Below are 21,632 nucleotides of genomic sequence, written 5' to 3'. Positions count from 1 at the left end.
CTTTGGTGAATTTTTGGTCTCCAACAAATGCTCAAATGACTTATAAGCAGACTCCAATAAATCCTAAGGGAAAAACCCCATGCTCTAGGATTTTCTCGACACTTAATGGCGCTAAAGAATTCAACACTAAGTCTTCACTAGATAACACATAAGACCTAGCTAAACCGTGATTATACACCAAATATATTGTCTTAGAAAATAAAGGAGAAAGTGTCTAAAAATGGGTTGATGGATTGTACCATTATTAGAACCCTTTTTATAAGTTGGCAATGTTAAAACACTTCTAATACCCTCAACGATTGGCTTAGAATATTTGCCCTCTTAAGGCATACTTCACCGTTGATATTTACCCAATTCCCACCAAATGATCCACACCATCCCTAATAATAGAAGGACCGTACACCTCCTGAGATTCATAGTAAAATTCTTCAATAAGTCATTTGGAAAGATATCAATCTCGATAAGACTGCCCTCTAAATAATTTACTAAGCCATTGTAGGCCATTCCTCTAGGTAACAAACTTGAATCTAGTATATTAACCAAACAACTCTACTGCAAAATCTTAGTTCTTAAACCCTAGTAACCATTCTCTTGATTTGTGACAGTTACATATACTAGCTTGAAAATATTTTGATTATGAAAGAACACTAGCAAAGGCTCATAGAACCCAAAGTTTGCTAAACACCCCACACATGGGTTTCCTTAATCTCAACCATGTTAATTTCACCCACTTTCCATGCCAACCACTTATCAATCAAATGAAAATCTTTTACTAATGCTTTCCCTTTGCCCACTTTCCATGCCAATCACTTATCAATCAAAGGAAAAGCTTTCACAAATGCTTTCCACATCATCAAGTTCCATTGAATGACTTTCTTTCTCTTGCGATCCAATTCTCATCAAATTTATAATCAAAATATTTTGCCTTCATAACTCTTCCCCGCAACCTTTAACGATGGAACAACCTCCAAAATCTTTTATTTGTAAAAACTTACCAAAAAATGAATAATGATATTAACAAAATAAATGAAATCAATCTATATATCTTAGCCTAGAATAATCTTATCCTTATATTTATTAGATAATAAGAGGGTAAAAATTCCCTTACTATGCACTTTGAAAAATATTTACATCTTAACAAATTCAATCTTTTTTATTTGGTAATTTTTTTAAGGAAGAGGAACCTTAATGTTGAAATCTTTTTTATTTGGTAATTTTTTTTAATAAAAAAAAACCTTAATGTTAAATAGAAAAATGATATGCATAATTATAAAACACTATCACCAAAATGATACAAATCTCATTCTAGCATTAACTCCAAATAAAACATTCTTTTAATTCCCATTTCTACCTTACACCGTCAATCCCCAAAATTTAAACTAATAAACACTAAAACCCATACAAATACAAACCATGGTAACAGTAAAACCCATACAAACCATGGATAAACCTGTACGTAATTAATACCCCATACAAAACACAAAACTTCGAAATTAATATCAATGTGGAATATAAATCCTTATGAATAAACCATAGCATGAAATTGATAAACCTTTTTAACGCGCAAATTTTCTCATAAACAAGCAAGTAATAACCGCAAGGTCAGTCACAGAGAGCACTCTTCAATATCATCCATTCCGAACTTTGTTCTTAAAATTACATTACAGGAGGTTGCGTTTGATTCTGTACTGACACCTATACCTGTGCTGAAGTTGAAGGTTATTCTTCGAGGATTTTTCCTGACTTTGAATCTCCAGGATCGCTTTCCATTAGTATGAATCGCGGAGGACAGACCTGGAATAGAAGCTAAAGTCCACAGATTTATTTATTTGTCGGACACCACTTTGGTACGCCATCTTCATTCCGTAATTCTCTTTTTCTCCGAGGGTTTTGCATTTTCTTGTGTTCTTTTACGTAATAATACAATATAGTACTGTGATTTAAAACATTTGAATACCAGATATTTCCAATGCTTTGGAATCGGCTGGAAGTTGAAGTAGAAAAACCAGAATGACGTCCATAGTGTTCAGGGAAATAACGCAGTGGCATCAAATCCAAGATAAGCTTTCAACAGTGGCTCAATCCCCGAATGTTGCCCTTCTGTTTTAGAGGGTCGACAACGTCTAGATGTGTTCAGTGTTGAACGATTTCAATGTGTCAGTTTTCGAGTGATGGAAATCTGTAAACATGTATTGCAGTGTTTCTTTGTCCTAGATTCGAATCCATATCTCCTCTGATCCAAATTCAACAACTCATCCAGCCCATTTCTTAGGTCTAACTTTAACAACTTGATAATTTCACTTTCCCATTTTTTTTTAATCTGGATTTTGCACTGGCAAAGCCAAGGGTTTCGATGTAACTCCATGCTTATTAGGCATCGACATTCTCACCGTGGCTTTGGAGGTCTGTACTTGATGCTCACAAATTTTCGAGAGTCGTCGTTCGCCCATTCACGATTTTATTCATACCTGTTTGGGTGACCCAGGACACTATCTAAGTGATTTCCCTGCTAAGGGGGCGAATGGTAAAGGTCCATAGTTCGCCTTTGCGTGCCCTTTAGGTATGGCAGACAGTGCTCGACCTTTTTAGCATGTGCTCCTTTTATGATTACAATTGTTTTTACCTCTTGTACGTGTTTCATAGTAATAAATATTTGTTGGATTTTAGTATGATTTGTTTCCACTTACCTAGTGTCAAATGTGCCAGCTTTTATGATTTATTTGGGTTCCTTTTCGGGGATGTTTGTTCAGCAATTAAACTTAGCCGCATGCAAGTGCTCTGAACTAATATATCCAGCGAATATTTTTTGTTCTTTTTTCAATATAATTGAGATTTCTTAAATTTCGAGCATCAACAATTAAGTTCTCTAGATTCAGTGAATATTTTTTTTTCTTTTTCCAAGAAATTTGAGATTTCTTAAACCCCGAGCATCAGCAATTAAGTTGTGTAGATTCTGTGAATTTAATCTCGGTGTACTAATTCATATGCAAATTTCTAGTACAAGAGGTTTTCTTTTTGCAAGCTTGGCAGGACTACAACTTCATCATGTCCAATATATCACCTCGATCAGGGCAAGAAATTGAACCAGTGACTTCACATCAAAGAGTGTCTTAACAGAGCACCCGATCGCCGTTTATCCAAGACCCCGTGGACTAGTACAAGAGAAATTTAATATGATGTGCAACATATAATTTTCTTATATCTAAAATATAATTATCTTTTATTGGAATTTTGAGAGAAAGTGGTAGTGAAAGTTATAATCTGCTCGCTCTTCCAAATTTTATCACCATGAATTTCAAATTTAATTGCAATACTTAAATTATTTTTTGTCTGAAGTTAATGGATTTATTTTAATATTCTCTTGCATTGGCAACATGTTTTTTGAATTTTATTATTGTCAAATTTGAACTCGAACACAAACCAGGTGACTTAGGTCATATCCAAGCAAACTGCTAACAACTCAGTAAATGGATTCTATCTTTCAGATTCTGAAGCAGTGACACAGTATGAGGGTTCTTACTGACCATTAATAATTTAATTGCCTACTTTATATCTTATTGTAGCAACATTCTTTGACCTAGCTTCCTCTCCTCACAATGAGGCTAATGTGCCTAAATTTCGCATTACAAGGGAACCATTAGCACTATTCAATTTGGTTTCCTTTGGCATTGAAGTTGTGAGTGGAGGTTTCTATTCTGCTAGAGTTTCTCAGGACTTGCACTTGGCCCCAACCAGTATTGCATGCTCTGGCAACATCCCACGCATGCGAGCATGGTAGGACTTGAACCTTGGCGGAGTCTATATAATATATTAGCTACTTGCTTTCACCATGGCAAGCCATTATTGACAATTGCAACATCTTTTATCTAGTTAGAAATCATTCGAGCATAATAAATTAATTTGCATGATGGTTTGCCTAGTACACCTTCCTTCTAAATGCTAAAATGCACCTTTTTTTTCCAACATCTTTTCTCTTGTTTGAAATCCATTTGAGCACAATAAATTAATTTGCCTGATGATTTGCCTAATACACCTTCGTCCTAAAGACTAAAACACATATTTTTTTTCAAATTCCATCTAGTTTGATACTTGTGGCATTTTGTTCCTATTGAGATTCATCTATGGTATTGATAGAGCTCACTACGAGTTGATAGACATAATTGGATTATCTATTTCCTTGCTGTTAAGGGAATTTCGAACTGGCACTCATAAGAAATATATTCTTGACATCAGATAAAACACTATTTAAGCTATTGTGGAACTGAACCAGCTTTATTACATAATTGGACTTTGCTAGTTCAAATTTGTATCTATTTTCTCTATAATTTAATCTGTGATGCTAGCTTTACAGAAAAACACAAACCAGTCAATTAATTTGTCTTTGCTAGTCAATGCTTCTATCCTTTTTTGGTGGCTGTCTGCTCTCTCCTTTATAAATGATCAAAGTTTATTTTTTCCAAGGAAAACCTTCACACAAGGGATACTACCCCACATTCATGGACGGCTTCCCTGGTAATGTTAGAATTTACACAAACCTAACACTTGGTATTTAATTCAAAGCAATTAATTACTGAACAAATACATGGTTAAGTTCCTAACACATGATATTTAGTGGAAGCAAATTATCTGAATCACATAATCACAGATAGATTTCTGCCCAACAAATAAGTTCATTAATAAAAAATCGAAACTTACTTGGGCCCAACTGAGAAATAACAGAGTACAATATGTCGGATCTGATCCAACAGATCTGTTCTCTCTTGCAAATCTATATCTCCAACCCCTCTGCACTCTCTAGATCTAGCACACGGTTGTTGAGATGTCGCTCTCAACCTTGTGCTGCTGTTATGTGTCTTCTACTCACCTTAGCCTTGCTTTTATAACTTTACATTGAGCCAAAACCCTAATCCTAACTATAACCCTAATTTCAAAGTGATTGATGCCCAAGATTAGATTTCGCCTCACTTGAGATCAATGGCTAAGATTAAAACTTATTCACTAAAATAAATAATTTACTTTTCCTAAGTTTTATTTTAGCTCAATAAACGAACATATTAATATGTGTTTTTTTTTAAGTTAAACTTAGGCTAAGTTACATCAACAACTTGTTGAACCTAGAGCAATTGTCCTAAGGTGATTTCAGTGACTTCTGCATGCCTAGACACAAGGCTTGTGTAGATGTACCTGCTTGAGCTACAAACTTCAACACTACCTCCTAGTAAGGGAGGTACTTCTATAAGAACCTCCTCCACTTGGTTTTGTCCCCAAGCCCATATCAGTACCTGTAGCTGTTCCCTCTAACCCCGAAGCTTGCCTTGCTACTTGACCTGAAACTTGAGTTGAGAATCTGTCGCAACCAACCATGCTCCGAGGAGTTGCAGCTTTGAGTCTCTTTCTTCTTCTTCTTCTTGTATGGACATTGGCTTGCATAGTGACTAATCTTGTGACATGCAAAGCATTTCACTTTGCTCATGTCCTTCATAGAAGCAGATCCCCCACTACCCTTTACTTTACCTTTTCCCTTTGCTGTAAGAGCAATATTTTGCTCATCATCCCCACCATCATGTTGGTCTGCATTTTTCAAATGTCTCGTTGTGTCTTCCATATGAAATCATCCCACAATATATCCCAACTGGATAGATTTTCTCGTGCAACAATTCCATCAATAAAGACATTCCATTTCCAAGAAAAACCACTCAAGGATGATCTAACCAACTCTTCACTATCAATAGTTTCCTCCTCTGCTCCTAACTCATCTCTAATTTGTATGTTATTGGTCAGTTATGGTGCGACTGTGTCAGTTTTTGGTATTTCTCAACTTCTCTTTCAACACCATTTTTCTGTTTTGGTTTGTACTTGCTACTCTGGTAAAACTTGGTTAAGGATGCCCACATCTCAAAGGCATTCTTCTTCCCTGCCACATGAGTTATAATATGGTCTGTAATGGAGTCCAGGAATATTATCTTAGCCTTTACATTCCTTTTATTAATCTCAGCCAATTGAGTAGGACCTAAAAGAATAGTGACAACCTTCTCTATAACATTCCACAACTCCTGCTCCTCAAACAACAAAACAATCCTCTCCTTCTATGCATTGAAGTTTCTTGACCAATCTAATCTATCCTCATAATGCAACCTAGTAGCCATCACTAACCCAATTGGCCAACAATAACTTTCCCTTCACTTTTTCCTCTGTAGCTGATTATTCTTGCTGTGTAGGTCCTACATCCCTTAGTTGTCAATTCTCTCTTGTGGTTGGTCGGTTATTAACTCTAGCACTCTCGATATCCCTACATGCAAACTCCTTGTGGCTGAGGCTTTTAGTAGCGCCCGATGCTGTCTATTGCGTGCAACTCGACCATGTTTTTTTTATTTTAACTCTGTATGCCCATGGCAGTTTTCTTCTTGCCCGAGCTGCTCTACTACCAGACACCCCTATTGGACCGTCTCTGTGCAGTCGTTGGTTCCTCACGCTGTAGCCTTGATTCCTCATGCAACACCTCCGTTGCAACTCGTGAATCCAACACCTCTAACCCCACTGGCTACTTTTTTCTGTCGGACGTTGTTGTTGCTACTAATGGTGATTGTACACATGCGCTGTGACATTGACAACTTCCTCTTCCGACAATCCCCTACATCACCTTGTGGTGGCTTCCTGGGCTACTGGGAACCACTTGTGTGTGTTGCCTCTCACCCCGAGCACCTGTGCATGATGTTTCTTGTGGATGCAGCCACGCTTCGCTTCAAATCGAGGTTGTCTACTCGGTGGCCATAGGCTCTTGTGGCTGTGGCCCTATGGTTTGCTCGATTGCATTGACTTCTTGCCCTGCAGTCCATCTTTCCGTTGGATTGTTGCCCTTGACTTGGTGACTACTGGCTGCCACGACGGTTGGTGGGCTCAAGCCTATCAGTCACACACATTTTTTTTTAAATTGGCCACTTTTAAAAAAAAATCCAATTTGTATGATCCCAACCAAACTTGGCTTTGGCGATTTGGTACGAACCTGACACTTGCAATTCCGAGATCGATTTAGAGTTGAAGCTTTGATACCATGTTAGAATTTACATGAACGCAACACCCAATATTTAATTCCAAGCAATTAATGACTGAACAAATACACGACAAAGTTCCTCACACATAATATTTAGCGGAAGCAAATAATGATCTAAATCACATGATCACAAACAAATTTCTGCCCAACCAATCAGCTCTTCATTAATAAAATCTCAGAACTTACTTTGGTTCCCATCCTAGGGTAATGTCCCAACTGAGAAATTACAGATTACAATATGCCGGATCTAATCCAGCAAATTTGCTCCCTCTTGCAAATCAGGATCTCCAGCCCCTCTGCACTCTCTTGGACCCACAACACGCTCATTGAGATGTGGCTCTCAACCTTGCGTCGCTGTTATGTGTCTTCTCTTCACCTTAGCCTTGCTTTTATAACTTTACACTGAGCCAAAAATTAAAACCCTAATCCTAACCCTAACGCTAATCTCAAGGTGATTGACGACCGAGATTAAATCTTGTCTCACTTGAGATCAACGGTTAGTAAATAATTTAGTTCAAGGAAAAAGTTAAACTTAGTCTAAGTTACATCACCAACTTACTCAACTTAGAGCAAGTGTCCTAACTTCTAAGGCAATGCGAGCGACTTTTGCACGCTTAGACACAAGGTCTGTGCAGAAGTACTTGCCCGAACTACAAACTTCAACAAGTAAATATATTCATGTAGACTAGTGCACCTCACTTGGGAATTTAAATTGGGCACCTGCCAAATGCTGGGCAACATTGGCGACAATTGGTTGAGATAACTCCCTGGGTTGGCAATCATCAAAATTTATACTTTCAAAAGTTTCATACACACATATCATACCTGTTCACTGATATTTGAATCCTTTGCTGTAATTACAATAGGAAAACTTACTTTGGTTGGATGAAAGCCATATCAATGTACCCAAATTTTAGTGCAACCACAGTATTTGACTATGGAAATCCGATTGCTCCACAGAATTCTCAGGCACCAAACACTGTGGTTGAAAATTTGCCACTTTGTGTGTATGGTCCTTTCTACATTTTTTTGGCATAAGAAATTGATGAAGTGAAAATGTATGTTAAAAGCATCAACTCAGAAATTGGTACATAATCTTAGGTTCTTAAGTAAAAGGATGATGGTAATCTGCTGTGCCTTGATGCCAAATTCTCAACAGTTGTCATTATCAAAATTACAAAAAACCTGCGAACCAAAGCGAGCATTTTGTGGGAATGTGATCTATGGTCAATATCTCAGATGAAACCAGAACAGACTGCCAATACAAGGTATATCCTTCATATGGACATTGTATGGGAATATACCTTTAAGGTCTGAGTGATTATGATTACAACCTTTTTGCAAAGTTCAAATAATACTTGCAATTGGAGTGATTTGACACTTGCCCCACAGATAAAGCATGCAGATTGGAATGTTAGGTGTTATATACCTAGGGGGGATAATATGGGGTACCAAGGGAGGTACCCAAGGTAATAATGTAATAATGGGATGGGCCATAGTAATAAATAAGGTGGTTAACCCATATCATGTAAGGGACCACAAGTAGTTAGTAATAATGTAATGGGCCCGTGGTATCAGTTTGATGGTATGAGGGAACCATGGTAATGACCCATGGTATTGTATGTATGAGGCCTATATAGAGGCTAGAGACTACAGGTCAAGGAATATTGTCAAGGATTATTGTATGAACAGGCATATGGCTTGTGGAGTGTTCTCCTTCCTTAAGGAGTGAATGTATGGTGTTGCCCTACCTTAAGGGTTTGATCAATAAAGTGAATAATTTCTATCTATGTCTATCTTATTGTTTCTGGGTATATTTTTATTATCTTATATTTTGGGATCAGATCTATAACAAGTGGTATCAGAGCACTTTGTTGGGCAAAAGTGGAGGAATTTTATTTTATTTATCTATTTATTTTTGCAGGATTTAGGGGGCGGCAAGTTTGCAGATCAGATCTGTATGTTTTGGTGCAAGATCTGCAAAATCTAATTGCAGATCTGGATTCTTTGTGAAAAAATAGCCGATTTCAAAAAAAAAATCGGTTGAATCGGAGTCCGGATGAAAGAGATATCGTTGATTTAAAAATCAGTGGGGTTGCAGACAATTTTTCAGGGCAGCGAGTTTGCGGCACAGATCTGGATGTCCTGGTGCAAGATCTGCAAAATCTAATTGCAGATCTGGAATCTTTGTGAAAAAATACCCAATTGAAAAAAAAACAGTCGAATTGGAGTCCAGATGAGGGAGATATCGCTGATTTAAAATCAGCGCTTTTTTGCAGAAATTTTGGTGACGGCGGGAGAGTTGCAATGCAGATCTGAAATTAGAGTGCCTGGATCAAGATGTCTATCACATGGGCAGATGCAGAATGGTTGTTTCATTTCCAAAAACAGGTCATAATAGGGATTTTGAGCAATATTGACAGAATTGTGGCCATTTAAAATTTTCGCCAATTTTTTTTATGATGGCGGGCCAAGATTGGAGTTTGAGGGACTTGTATAAATTTGATGGCTCTCATCCAGCCAAATGGCTAGCAAAAATGGAGAAATGTTTTAGTTTGAATTACATCATGGATGATGAGACTCGACTGAGAATGGGAAAAATGTACTTGGACAATGAAAGATGGCAATGGTGGCAAAGGCATCAACATTGCTATCAAAGGCCCTTGACTTGGGACATATTCACAAAAGCTATTATGGACCACTTTGACCGTAAAACTAATCTTGTGGATAAGCTCACACAGACAGACACACAGCCTAGCAAAGATTTTATTTTTACAGAAAAGAAGGAAACCAAGGAACCTAAAGGGTTATTTTCTGCTGGTATCTCCTTATTGCAGGTTCATGGATTGATTCAGAAGGAGAAAATCATTGTGTCTATAAATCCGAGTTGCAAGAAAAATCTCATAAATGTCAACTTGGCAAAAAAATTGCAAATTCCAGCAAAACACATTGAAAACACACAAGTGGATGATGAGGATGTTCAAGTGTACAAGGATTTGAAGATTTCTATGGATAAGTATGTGTTGCATGGTGATTTTTATGCTTCAGATATGGATAACATGGAGGTTGTTTTGGGATACCCTTGGATGGAATCAGTGGTTACTATCAATATTAATGTATAGAAGAATTCCTGAAGCCCTGGTATAAAAAGAAGAAAATTACATTACAGGATATTTCTATTAATAAACAGGTAGAGTCTAAGGAGGCTGAAGCAAAAGATGTTCTAGGGTCTGACATATTAGATGATGAGCCAGTGATGATAGACAATCAAACACAAACAGAGGCTGAAGCAGAAAAGGTTACAGGTGCTGATACATCAGAGGAGGGCTCAGTGGTTGAAGTAATATTGAAAGATAAGACACCACAGCAGGCACCACAACATGCACCAGATAACAGTCAGGCTCCCGTAAGGGGTGAATTAAAGAAAAAGCCATCGTGGGTTAAAACTTCAACATATCATCACCCACATCACCCTGCAAGACAACCATCAAGATGGCAACCAATTAGCCACACGGACAACAATCCCCGCAGAACAGATAGAAAGGGGCGAAGATCCACCTACTACACATCAACACAGAAGAGCTACCACGGTCAACTTCCATCTCAAGCGAGCGAGGCACCAGCGAGACCGAGGGTTCACGACCACTGTGAGCCCAAGGTCACAAGTCAAAGCATTGTAACAACTATGTGGGGCTTTATATTAGGTGTCCCAGGCCTATGTCTTGTTCTTGAGTTTGTATCTTGTTGTCTTCTTTGGACCATGGCTTGTCCCTTGCACTTCGGGTGCATCTTGTCATGTATAGGATTGGAAAGCTTTAGGTGATCTTACTCGAGGACTCATGCTTTTATGGGACCCTCCTTTTGTAGTTGTGTTCACCGGTGTATGGGCCAGTCCAACCCGTGTCAAGGCACACCTATCTCTTTACCCCATTTTTATAGTTTATAGAGTTTATAATATATATAGGTGGCCTTGGCTTTGGTGCAATATTCCTTCTGCCATGCATGGCAGTCTCATTTTTGACAATTTTCATGTTTCTCAAGGTAATACACAATTCCCAATTGAAAATGGTCTTGATGGTCAAAATGTCAACTTGGTCTTAGAATGTTTAGTTTGATTAGAGGAGTCGATGCCACATTGAATTTTTCCAATCAGAGGTGGCAGTGGCTAGTTATAGCTTGGTCAAACTTGGTCAACAGTTCAAACAGGTTTCTAGGTGGCAAAACGGGGGCAACATTGGGCAAAATGATGTATGCATTACATCAAAAGTGGTCTACGCAGTGAGAGGAATATAACCTATGTTTCAGGTTTTCCAAATCCTTAAGGGCATTAGAGGTCATCCACTTGGGTGTGATGATGTGGTAGGACAAGTTTCTAGGTGGCATAAGCGTGGAATATTTTGACAGAATTGTTGAAAAAGGTACCAAGGAGGTGTTTCCTAGTGATTTTTGCCTAAGCCTAGGAAAACAAGTGAACCCACCTTTTTAGTGTGACTTTATGAGATCATTAAAGTCATGTGACTTTTTAGTCACTTTATGAGGACTAAAAGTACATTGTACTTTTATAATATTAAAGTGACTTTATGAGTTAAAAAGTACATGGTACAATAAGGTATTAAAGTGACTAGAGGGGGTCATTAATGAAAATGGGGAGACATGTGTTGAGAAATCTATAGGGCAATTATTAGAATGATTTCTCTTTACTTGATAACTATTTGTGATGTCTTTTTACTTATTAGCTTTACTTCTTATTATTATGTTTGTATATCATCAAATAGCTACCAAAACAAGAAGAACACGAACATAGAATATAGGCTGCAACCCAGGGCCAAAACCTCTCGTCTTGCGAGGAAAAACCGCAAATCTCTTTTCTTATAGATTCTTCAATTAACGAATTCCAAGACCTTAAGACTAAGACCAATACCCTCCAAGACCAAGACCAACCTCTTCGAATGATGTGCTAACCTCGATCTAGTCAAACCCAATCAAATCTCTTCCAATAGTACTCCTTCGACCTTCTGCTGCAAAATTTTCAGCCTTCACTGTAGATCTGAAATTTCGGCCTTCCTGCAATTGGTGTTGCCACACTTGTGAGCTTTGATCTACCTTTTGAGCCTTCCTTTGACCTTCTCTTGCCTTTCTTTGACTTCTAGAGCTTGAGGATGGCCCTTGGCGACCTTCGCTTGACCTTCTTGTCTCCTTTTCTCCAAGATCGAACTTGTAGATAGAAACCCTAGATTTGTTGTAGAAACCCTAGTCCTCCTTAGCACGTGTGAGAGAGAAATAACCCAAACAAAATTCTTCTTCGTCCTCTTCCTTCTTTGCTACCTTCTTCTTCCTCTGCTTTCGCTAGAATGAGTGATGAGTGAGTGTCTCTCAAGGAGGATGAGTTCCTTCCTATATATAGGCTCTTCAAGGTGGACGTGGCTCTTTCTTTTACGCTGACTTGCTAATTGCCAGGCCGACTTGGTCTTGGAGGGTATTCCGACACTTTTAAAAACAAAAATAATTTTCTTTACAAGTTACAATGTGCCTGATGGGGTCTTCAACTTATGACAATGACTCTTTTGACTTCTTGAATTAAGACAAACCCTAGAAGCACTCAATGGGTCCTTGCCATATAAATTAAAAGACCTTGAGCATGAAACCCATGCTCCAATAATAATAATAATAATAATTTTTCTTTCATTTTACAGTTTACAAGAATCAAAAGTACATTTCATATTTATGAAGACCGAACCTAGTAACCCATTTGTCTAGCATCATATCAACCAACATTGTCACATATCAAGGCCTTGACTAACAACTCTATGTCTCCATAAGATCAGAGAACAATGCTAGTGAGACTAATGATTTATAGACACCATCATCATTGTCTGTCAAGGTACATACTCCACCTGGGTGTTCACAGAGTATGACCTTCTTTGGACTATTCTTATCTTGGATAGCTAGTCCTCAAAGAATATCGGTCCATGACTACTCTTATCTTGGATGCCCTGCCTCACCCTCAAAGAGTATTGGATGCAAGATGGTTACTCAATCCTCCATTTTGTCTTCCCAAGTGACGACAAGAATGATCTTCCTATCTCTCCCTCTCAACTAGGGAGGATACATAAACCGAACCAATCTTGTATCTCAAGTACACAAACGTCTTACTAGGAAGAGATTTTGTCAAAATGTCAGTTACCTGCTCATCGGCGGATATATACTGTAGTTGCAACACACCATCTTGTACTAGCTTCCGAATGTAGTGATACTTCTTGTTGATATTCTTTGTCTTTCAATGAATACTGGGTCTTCAAACAACCGCATACAACTAGTGTTATCACAATGTATCATTGCAGGGTCCATCGATCATTCGAACAGGTCAGATAACGACTTCCTCAACCAGACCGCTTCTCTGCTTACTTCACATGCTGCAATATATTCACCTTCATACTACTCAAAGCAACTGTGTCTTTCTTTCTGCTCATCCATGAGATCACGGAGAATCCCAAACTGAAACATCCTCCTATAGTGCAAGTGCTTCTTCCTTCCTGCTCACTGCCTCCCCAGTCAGAGTCTGTATATCCAATCAAGTGGACATCATTCCTCCTTTCATATTTCAGGCAGTAGTGAATGGTTTCTCACAGATAACTCAATATATGTTTTGCTGCTATCCAATGATCATGCTTCGACTCCACTTGGAATTGACTGAGAACATTTACTGCAAAGCATATGTCTGGTCGTGTGTTCACCAAGTACATTAGTGAGCCAATCAATTGTCTATACTTGGAAGGATCCACAAGACTCGATTTGGAACTCCTTAACAATTGATTTTAACCACTGATTTTATGGAATGTTGTGCTCCATGTCCGGTTCGTGGAACAAAAAAGGATGACTTCCCACTCCCAGTAACATGAGCACTAGCGGGTGATCTTGTGAAGCCCCTTCCACTACCCTAAGCCTCAAAATCGAAAGAAGATATCCCAAAAGATTTACCTGCATATTCAGCCTTGTTTCTTTCTGCATCTTCTTTCCTTCTGTCTTTTCCCTCAATTGCTTGAAGAGCTTTTTGTATAAGCTTTGCACTAGATTCCTTACAAAGCCCAACTTCTTGTCTAGGGAGTCTAGCCACATGGTTTTCAATCGCATAGCCCCTCCTGTCATCTTGTCCCCACACAATTTGCATGTTAGATATGCCCGATTTGCCCCCATCAGGTTCACCATACTCCCAAAAGGGGTCTAAGGGCTTTGGCATATTTGTAGTGGATTAATTCAAGCCCTGGGCACCAAAAAACAAAAAAAAAATTGGCATTAAACCCCCATGCACAAGAAATAACAGCCACCTCATTTAAAAAAATATTTTTTTACTACATTACTTGCAATGAAAAATGACAATAAGAGGGTGCATATGAAAGCTAAAAAACAAAAATGAAGCTTGCTGTCCAAATATGGAGAAAACACTTGCATTGACTCATGGGCATGAAAATCATAGAAAATGGAAAAAAAACAAAGAAGGGAAATGTTGGTAGGCAAAGAGGCAAGCAAGCATAACCCTAAATTTATGAAAAAAATCTTTAACATAAGGTTTTTTAAGAACATACTGGTTAATGGAAGAAATGAAGTTTGTCTCACTGTTCTTGAATCTTTGATCCACAAAAATAATTTGGTTGGTGATGATAATGGCTGTTTGATCTTCAGTCCCTCCTTGAAAACCACCACAAAGCTATTCCCCTTCCTTCTCCAAGACCAACGAAGAAAAATGACAAAAAAAACCTAGTCCGTGATATTTTGGTGATATATCGATGATATTTTGAAGATGTTTTCAAAACGGAAAATATCATGATATTTACTCGGCGATATGTCGTTTTGCCAAAAATGTCACAAAATTTTCAAATATCGCCGATATATCGGTGATATTATCAACAGCATTTGAATTACAAAGACTGTCTTATGGTCTGTTGTCATGTTCTTAAAAGTTATAAGTATGCACAGTACATAAATCTATGTTGTCATACTTTTGCCTCTTTCATCTCTTTGTATTTCCGTTATTTACAACTAGTTTCCCTTTGTAATCTTCTTGTTTTGAAGAATTAATTGACTTATACGGAGGTTTGTATGTTTCATTAGTTTAAATTCTTTGTATCTCTCTGACAGATTGATACAAAATAACTATACCAGGCTAGTGATTAATTACAATGATGTTCATCTTAATGCAGGTGTCACTGGGATCTCTGAATTTTCAGCTTCTTAGTCTGAACAGGAAAGATCAGGCACAATGGGTATCATAGAGAAGATAAAGGAGATAGAATTCGAGATGGCACGGACACAAAAGAATAAAGCTACAGGTTTGGTTCAGGCTCTCTCTAATTCGCAGTTTGCTAATATTGTATCTCTTCATATCCTCCATAAATTCTCAATCTTATGCATTTCATGGTGTTTTTGTTGCATAAATGCTTATGAATTTGTTGCCACTTACCATGGTCTGGCAGCCCTAAATTAGTCACTATATGACATTTTGTTCTGTTGTCAATTTTGGTTGTTTAGTAATGATTGAACAGCTACTATTCATCAATAATTTATTTACTTTATTACTTTGTAAGTGGGTTGTGAGTAAAATCCTGAGGTATCATTATAAAGACGTCATTATAAAATCCTCAGTAGGAAGTTCCAATTAGTTGGGTGAAAGACCACTTTCCCAAATGTTGTGTATGAATAGACCCCCTTTTCAAATTGAAGTATCATCACAAGTGGATGCAGTATTATTGTATCTTTCTGATGTACTTTCATCTTTGTTGATCATGTGTATATATGTAAATAGATTGTGAATTGAACAAGAGCTTATTGACATTCTCAATGTTATTGTAAATGCTGCTGTGGCTGTTCTTTTCCCCTTTTTTACTCATTGCATTGTTTTTGATTATTGTTGAAAAATCAACACCAAGCTAGTTTTCTTTTGTAGGACTTTTTTCAAACACTTAGTCAAACTCTGATTTCAGTCTCCAATAAAATCTTCACAATTAATGTGTTAAACTTAACCACATCCAATCTGATTTTTATGAGATGAAATACACATGACTAAATCATACTTTTAACAGCTGAAAATGAACGGTAGAGAACACACATTTGACATGGAATTTTGGGCAAAGCCTCTAGAAAAACCCTGAAAGGAAAACCAATGAGAAGAGCAATTTTATTTATTCAGAGAATAATTTTTACAACAGTAAATTTCAGCAAAACACAGACTTATCCCTTGAATATTGTGCCCAAAAACTCCTTGGAATTTGTGCCAGAATTCCCCTTGAGATTTGTTCTGTCCTCTCCCTGAAATCTATGCTGTACAGACCTCAAAATCTGTAGCGAACTCAGCGCAGAAAATCATGCCAAACTGCTGTACGAATGTCTTGATTTTCATGCTGCTGTACCTCATTTGAGGTCAAATTCGCCAGTAGCTGGTGCCTCTGTAATGTCTCTAGCATCTCCATCAAATGTGAGGTGTACTCCTCCTAGGTAGCATTGTATATTTGTATATCATCCAAATAGACAATAACAAATGAATCTATAAAATGGCGCAATGTATCATTCATTAACCTCATAAACATAGTTAGTTCATGCATAGGTCAAATGACATGACTAAGCACTCATACAAACCTTGTCTGGTTTTGAAGGTTGTCTTCCAGGGATATTTGTCTCTGGCCTGCACTTGGTGATATTCTGACTTTAAGTCCAACTTGGTGAAGTATATGGCTTACTGCAATTGATCCAACATATTGTCTATTCTGGGCAGGGGGTAATTGTTCTTGAGTGTAATTTTTTAACATCCTGTAATCAATACACATCCGCCAAGTCCCATCCTTCTTTGGCTTAATGATAATGAGCGACCCACATGTTGAGGTACTTGGTCGAATGACACCCTATTATAGTAGTCGCTGCAATTGCTTATTGACCTTGCTTTTATAATAGATTGCCTCTACAACCCAGTGTGTTGATTTGGGGTAGCATCAGATGTGCACTAGCCACGAAATTTGGTGGAGAGGTTTGGGCAGATTCTAAACAGTTCAGGAAAATAATCAATATTTTTAATGGAGCCCCTAAGTTTAAACTTAGGGAAATTAAAATATTAATGTGAATTAATATGAAACTGTGTTAGAATGGTCCAAAAGACATGGATCAAGCCAGATCTAATCTTAGCCGTTGATTAGGGACTTAATTTTGGCTGTTGATACGTCAACGAGAAAAGTATATCACAACCTCATACTCTAAAATGTTTTATCATGGCTATCAATAGCTAATTTTTGTGCTCCAAACGCTGGCCTCTTTGAAGCTCTGCGCAGCTCCCGGCTACCTCTGCGTGGCCCTGCGTAGCCCTGACTGCGAGTGGGACTTAAGTATAGGGCGATGGAGTTGATTGTTCCATCTTTGATCAATGATTTCCCAAATGGGACAATACTTAGCCACTCTATCCTTGTATGATGCCTTTATTTGCTCCTTTCCTTGATCCATAACCTCATAAATGAAGCCCATAGCCAATCTTTCCCCATCCACAAACCGCAACCCAGGGGTCCGGCGTAGTGGGCTCGGTAACAAATGGCCACCGAACCGGTTTTTCTACTGAGCCAACCTGGCCGGGGGTCTAGCTTGGTCGGCTTAGTGGAATCCGATTCGGTCCGGCCGAATTTTAAAACACTGGTTTTTGGTTTGTAAATATGTGAGGCAAATTTTGGGTTGGTGATGGCAGTCTATTTGATCATGCCCTTTGCCTAATAATCTATAACTAGCTAACTAATTTTTACATAACAGTGTTGCTGACGCAGAGGGCCAGAAGGCTGACGCAGGGCCTCCTAAGGCTGACACAGACCCATTCAGCGTGACGTAGGGCCAGCGCTGGGCAAAGAGGGGCTAACACAGTTCAGAAAGGCAGACGCTGGGGTTTCTGGGGCAGATTGGAGCTAAGGAATTGTCGGAATGATTATCCGGGGTTTCAGCCGGGAAATTTGTCTCAAACTGAGAGGTATTATTGCCAAGGAAATTTTCTGTTGGGTAGGCCGGATTTGGCACCCAGATTGTACTTTGATATTGCTTAATAAGAAAACCCTCAGATAGCTGCACCGGTTTTCCCACATTGGGTTTTTTCGAGGACATTGGTCCAAAAATTACGGTGTCATTTGGTGTGATTGTTTCTGTTTCCTTCAGTTGTTGATCTGTAATATGTTGAACATGCACTAGTGTTTATTTTCAGTATTTACATTGTAAATAACTTGTTAAGTAACACAACAAGTAGGTAGGAATAAATCAGATAAAGTGCATGGAGGGTTTCTAACTGGTAGACTTAGAAACTCCAGCACAATGTCTGGCAATGGGGAGTGTGGCAACAACTAGATCTTGTGCTCCACATCCCTCTTAGGTGGTAACCCTTTAGGATCCTGGAACACACCGCGATATGCCTATAACAACTCTTCTAGTTGTTGTTTGTGTTCCTTAGTATGCCCCTCTAGGAATGACTTTGTTCTCACGAACTCTTCTACAGATTGATTTTCTCTTAAAAACAATAAAACTTACTTATTGCTAGAACTGATCAGTTTCTTGGCTTGGTTGGAACTGACCAGCGGAATTTTGGACTTGACCTTGTGCCTGTTAATGGTGAAGGATTTGCCATGCTTGATGAGGCGGTATTGGTTGGCTCTCTGCATGAAGATTGTGTTAGACATGTACATATAGGGACTACCAAACACCACTCTTTACATCAAGGGGAACTACATCTTGTTCTACTTCATCAATAAAATCAACACTGATAGCAAATCTGATTTTGCACTATTTGGTTGCCCTTATTTCCATATTCTTATTTACCCATGCTAATTGATATGGGCTTGGATGATCACAAACTTCTAATTCCAATTCGTTGACCAGCTCCGCTGCAATGAGATTCACCTGTGATCATGAGTCGAACAGAGCATCAATTTTTGTCTTCTTCACCTGTATCTTTCTATGGAAGAGTTTGATCACTTCTTTCTCTTCCTATTGCTAAAGGCTAATCAAATTCACCGCATTTTGCACTAATGTATGGACAATCTTCCCATCTACATCTGAGCTACTTTCCACCTGGTTGCTCGAATCAATGGCCATGAGATTTTCCTTCTCAACATCATTCTTTTTGTTCCTTAGGTTGAGCTTTGGATGCAACTTCCAACACTTCTCCTTTGTATGACTGTCAATGTTACAATGGTTGCAATGCACTTGTGTGCTGTGGCTGCTATATTTTTGTCTTTGACCCCTTTCCGCTTCTTCCCCTCAAAAGCTTCTTGTTGCTCCTCCTGCTTTTAACCACTTGATTTCTCTTTCTTCTGGTCTATGTTCTCCATGTATTGTGCCTGTACACAAAAATTGTCCACCAATATGGTTTTGAATAACATCACTTGCTTTTGTAGATTGCTATGTAGACCCTCCAGATACTTGATGAGTACGTAAAGGTTCTTTGGCGAGATACCCATCATTATGGCCATCGTTCTAAATTTTGTGATGTACTACTTTGTGCCTGCTTCTTCTTGAAGTAATGCCATCGGACCCGCTGGTCCTGTACATACCCAATAGGGTAAAGCTGTGACTTTATCATAGTTTTGAAATCCTCCTGCTTGGTTGCTAGATCTCCCTCCATCCTCAGGTTCTCCATATGGCTTTCTCACCAGGTCAAGGCATGGCCCTCTAATTTCACTCGAGCAAATGAGATCTTTTGTTCTTCTTCTATGTGATGAACACTAAAATAAACTTCTAATTGTCACATCCAATGTTTTATGTATAGAGCGTCAATCTCACCTTGATATGGCTTGATGTCGACCTTTGCTTCCATCCTAAATAGGGGATTGTGAATGTGTTGACAGCATTGGAAATCCGCCAACACAAAGGGGATCTCCTCGTTATAAAGTCCCAATTAGACTGTACACTGTTTGGTGTGGGAGTCCCATCTGGGATGATGCCTCTTCGTGTTGGCGGATTTCCAACACTGTCAACACTTTTGGCGCTAGGAGGGCCGGACGACAAGCGAGGCTCGTGGAGCCTGGTTTGAATCTTTCATCTGAAGTGGCTCCTCCCCAAATCTTAATCTTGTGATGCTTTTCCAAAAGACTTGATCTAACAATCCCCGTGGAAGTAATTCACAACTTGTCACAGTTTAAGTTTGATGGTAGGGTTAAACATCTATACTTGAACAAACACTTCAGTTTCTTAAATTTTGTGTTTCTAATGAAGTGAATTGTGAAGATGTCGCTTGCAGGCTATTCATCCTCACACTTGCAGGTCATGTCAAGCAATGGTGCCACACGTTACCAATCGCTTCTATCCATTCATTTGAGCAACTCATCAAGGAGCTTCGTGAATCTTTTGATAGGTACGCCTATCAAGATGTATATAAAAGGATCAATCAACTTAGAATGAAACCTAATGAATCATTAAAGTATTTTGCTGATAGATTTCTTCATCTTTGTTTTGCATTTCTTGAAAGAGATGTGGATTGAGATTTTCTTCGATGAAAAGTTTTGGCGTTTGGTTCGAATCTCTTTGAAACAATTTGAATTTGAATCTCCCGTTGATAATGGATCATCTTATAACAATTGTGATTTTCAAATCCCGAGTCAAAAAAATCTTATCCCAAATTTGGTTCTTCCAACCTTTCTCAGTCCTAAGGCACCTCAACCCTTGGTAGAAGAATCTGCTACCCCTTATGTCTCTTTTCCTCCTCCCTTTTCATTATCAAATGAAGTAGTCTCTTGTGCCGATGTTGAAATTGGGAGATTTGGAAATCAAATTGCTGATCCACTTATTCCACCTTCACCTACTTTCCATGGTCAAGATCTTATCCAGAAAAACTTTGAATGTTCCAATAATTTCACAGAGCCTAATGTGAAGGCTGATCCCTTGATTCCTCAAGTTGACATTAATGTGCATAATCTAAATCTTGAATTTAATTTGATCGAAAGTATTGCTTCTTCAAGGGATACCTTTCATTATTTATCATTTCACCTCATGGCCCTTGTACCTTGGTTCACTCAATAAATCGGCTCCACCATCAATTGCTTCAGATACTCTTGATTCTCAATGTGCTAGTCCAAATGGTGATCAGGTACAAGGTGGTCACATCTCACAGTTAATGGAGCAAAAGGATGAAGATACATTCCATCTCTCTTCCCTTTTACAAATTCCGATGATGTTTCTACATTCTTGGCTAATCAAGGATCTTTTGTTCTTGGTAATCAATTGAATGAAAACAAAGCTCTTAACCAAGATAAAGGCTTGGAAATCATCATCTTGATGACAATGACTCCATTACTATATATGGTGATGAATGCCCAGGTACATTGGTCGATTTCTCGATTTCTCATGAAGACTTGGATTTGCAAGGCTTAGATCTGGGATCTAATCTAATCAAAGAAGAATTTCTTATGGGAATTTCTTCCTTAGCTCACTATCCCTTGTGTCTTGATGCATGTAATGAGGCAACTAATGATGGAAATTTCCCATACTCTTCAAATTCACACCTTGAAGTCCACAAAAGAACAATAGGCTATTTCACCTTGCTTGTCCCAAACTTTCTCTATCAAATGTCTCAAGG

General features: G+C 38.4%; 1 protein-coding gene across 1 annotated transcript in view; it reads left to right on the top strand.

Annotated features, from left to right (window-relative positions):
* Positions 1–1,557: 1,557 nt before the first annotated feature.
* Positions 1,558–21,632, top strand: part of LOC149199199 (developmentally-regulated G protein 2-like) — a 216,056-nt gene continuing 195,981 nt past the window's right edge. Inside the window, exons 1-2 of the mRNA XM_089402339.1 lie at positions 1,558–1,847; positions 15,250–15,378. Coding sequence (XP_089258465.1) covers positions 15,309–15,378 — 70 coding nt within the window. The 5' untranslated portion in view covers positions 1,558–1,847; positions 15,250–15,308. The remainder of the gene's footprint in view (positions 1,848–15,249; positions 15,379–21,632) is intronic.

The sequence above is a fragment of the Pinus tabuliformis genome, chromosome 2_1 (genome assembly GCF_031772625.1).
Source record: "Pinus tabuliformis cultivar Carrire ecotype Pingquan chromosome 2_1, CPIR1, whole genome shotgun sequence".
Taxonomy (NCBI): Eukaryota; Viridiplantae; Streptophyta; class Pinopsida; order Pinales; family Pinaceae; genus Pinus; species Pinus tabuliformis.
Note: the sequence above shows the minus strand (reverse complement) of the source record. Positions and strands in the feature narration are given on the sequence as shown.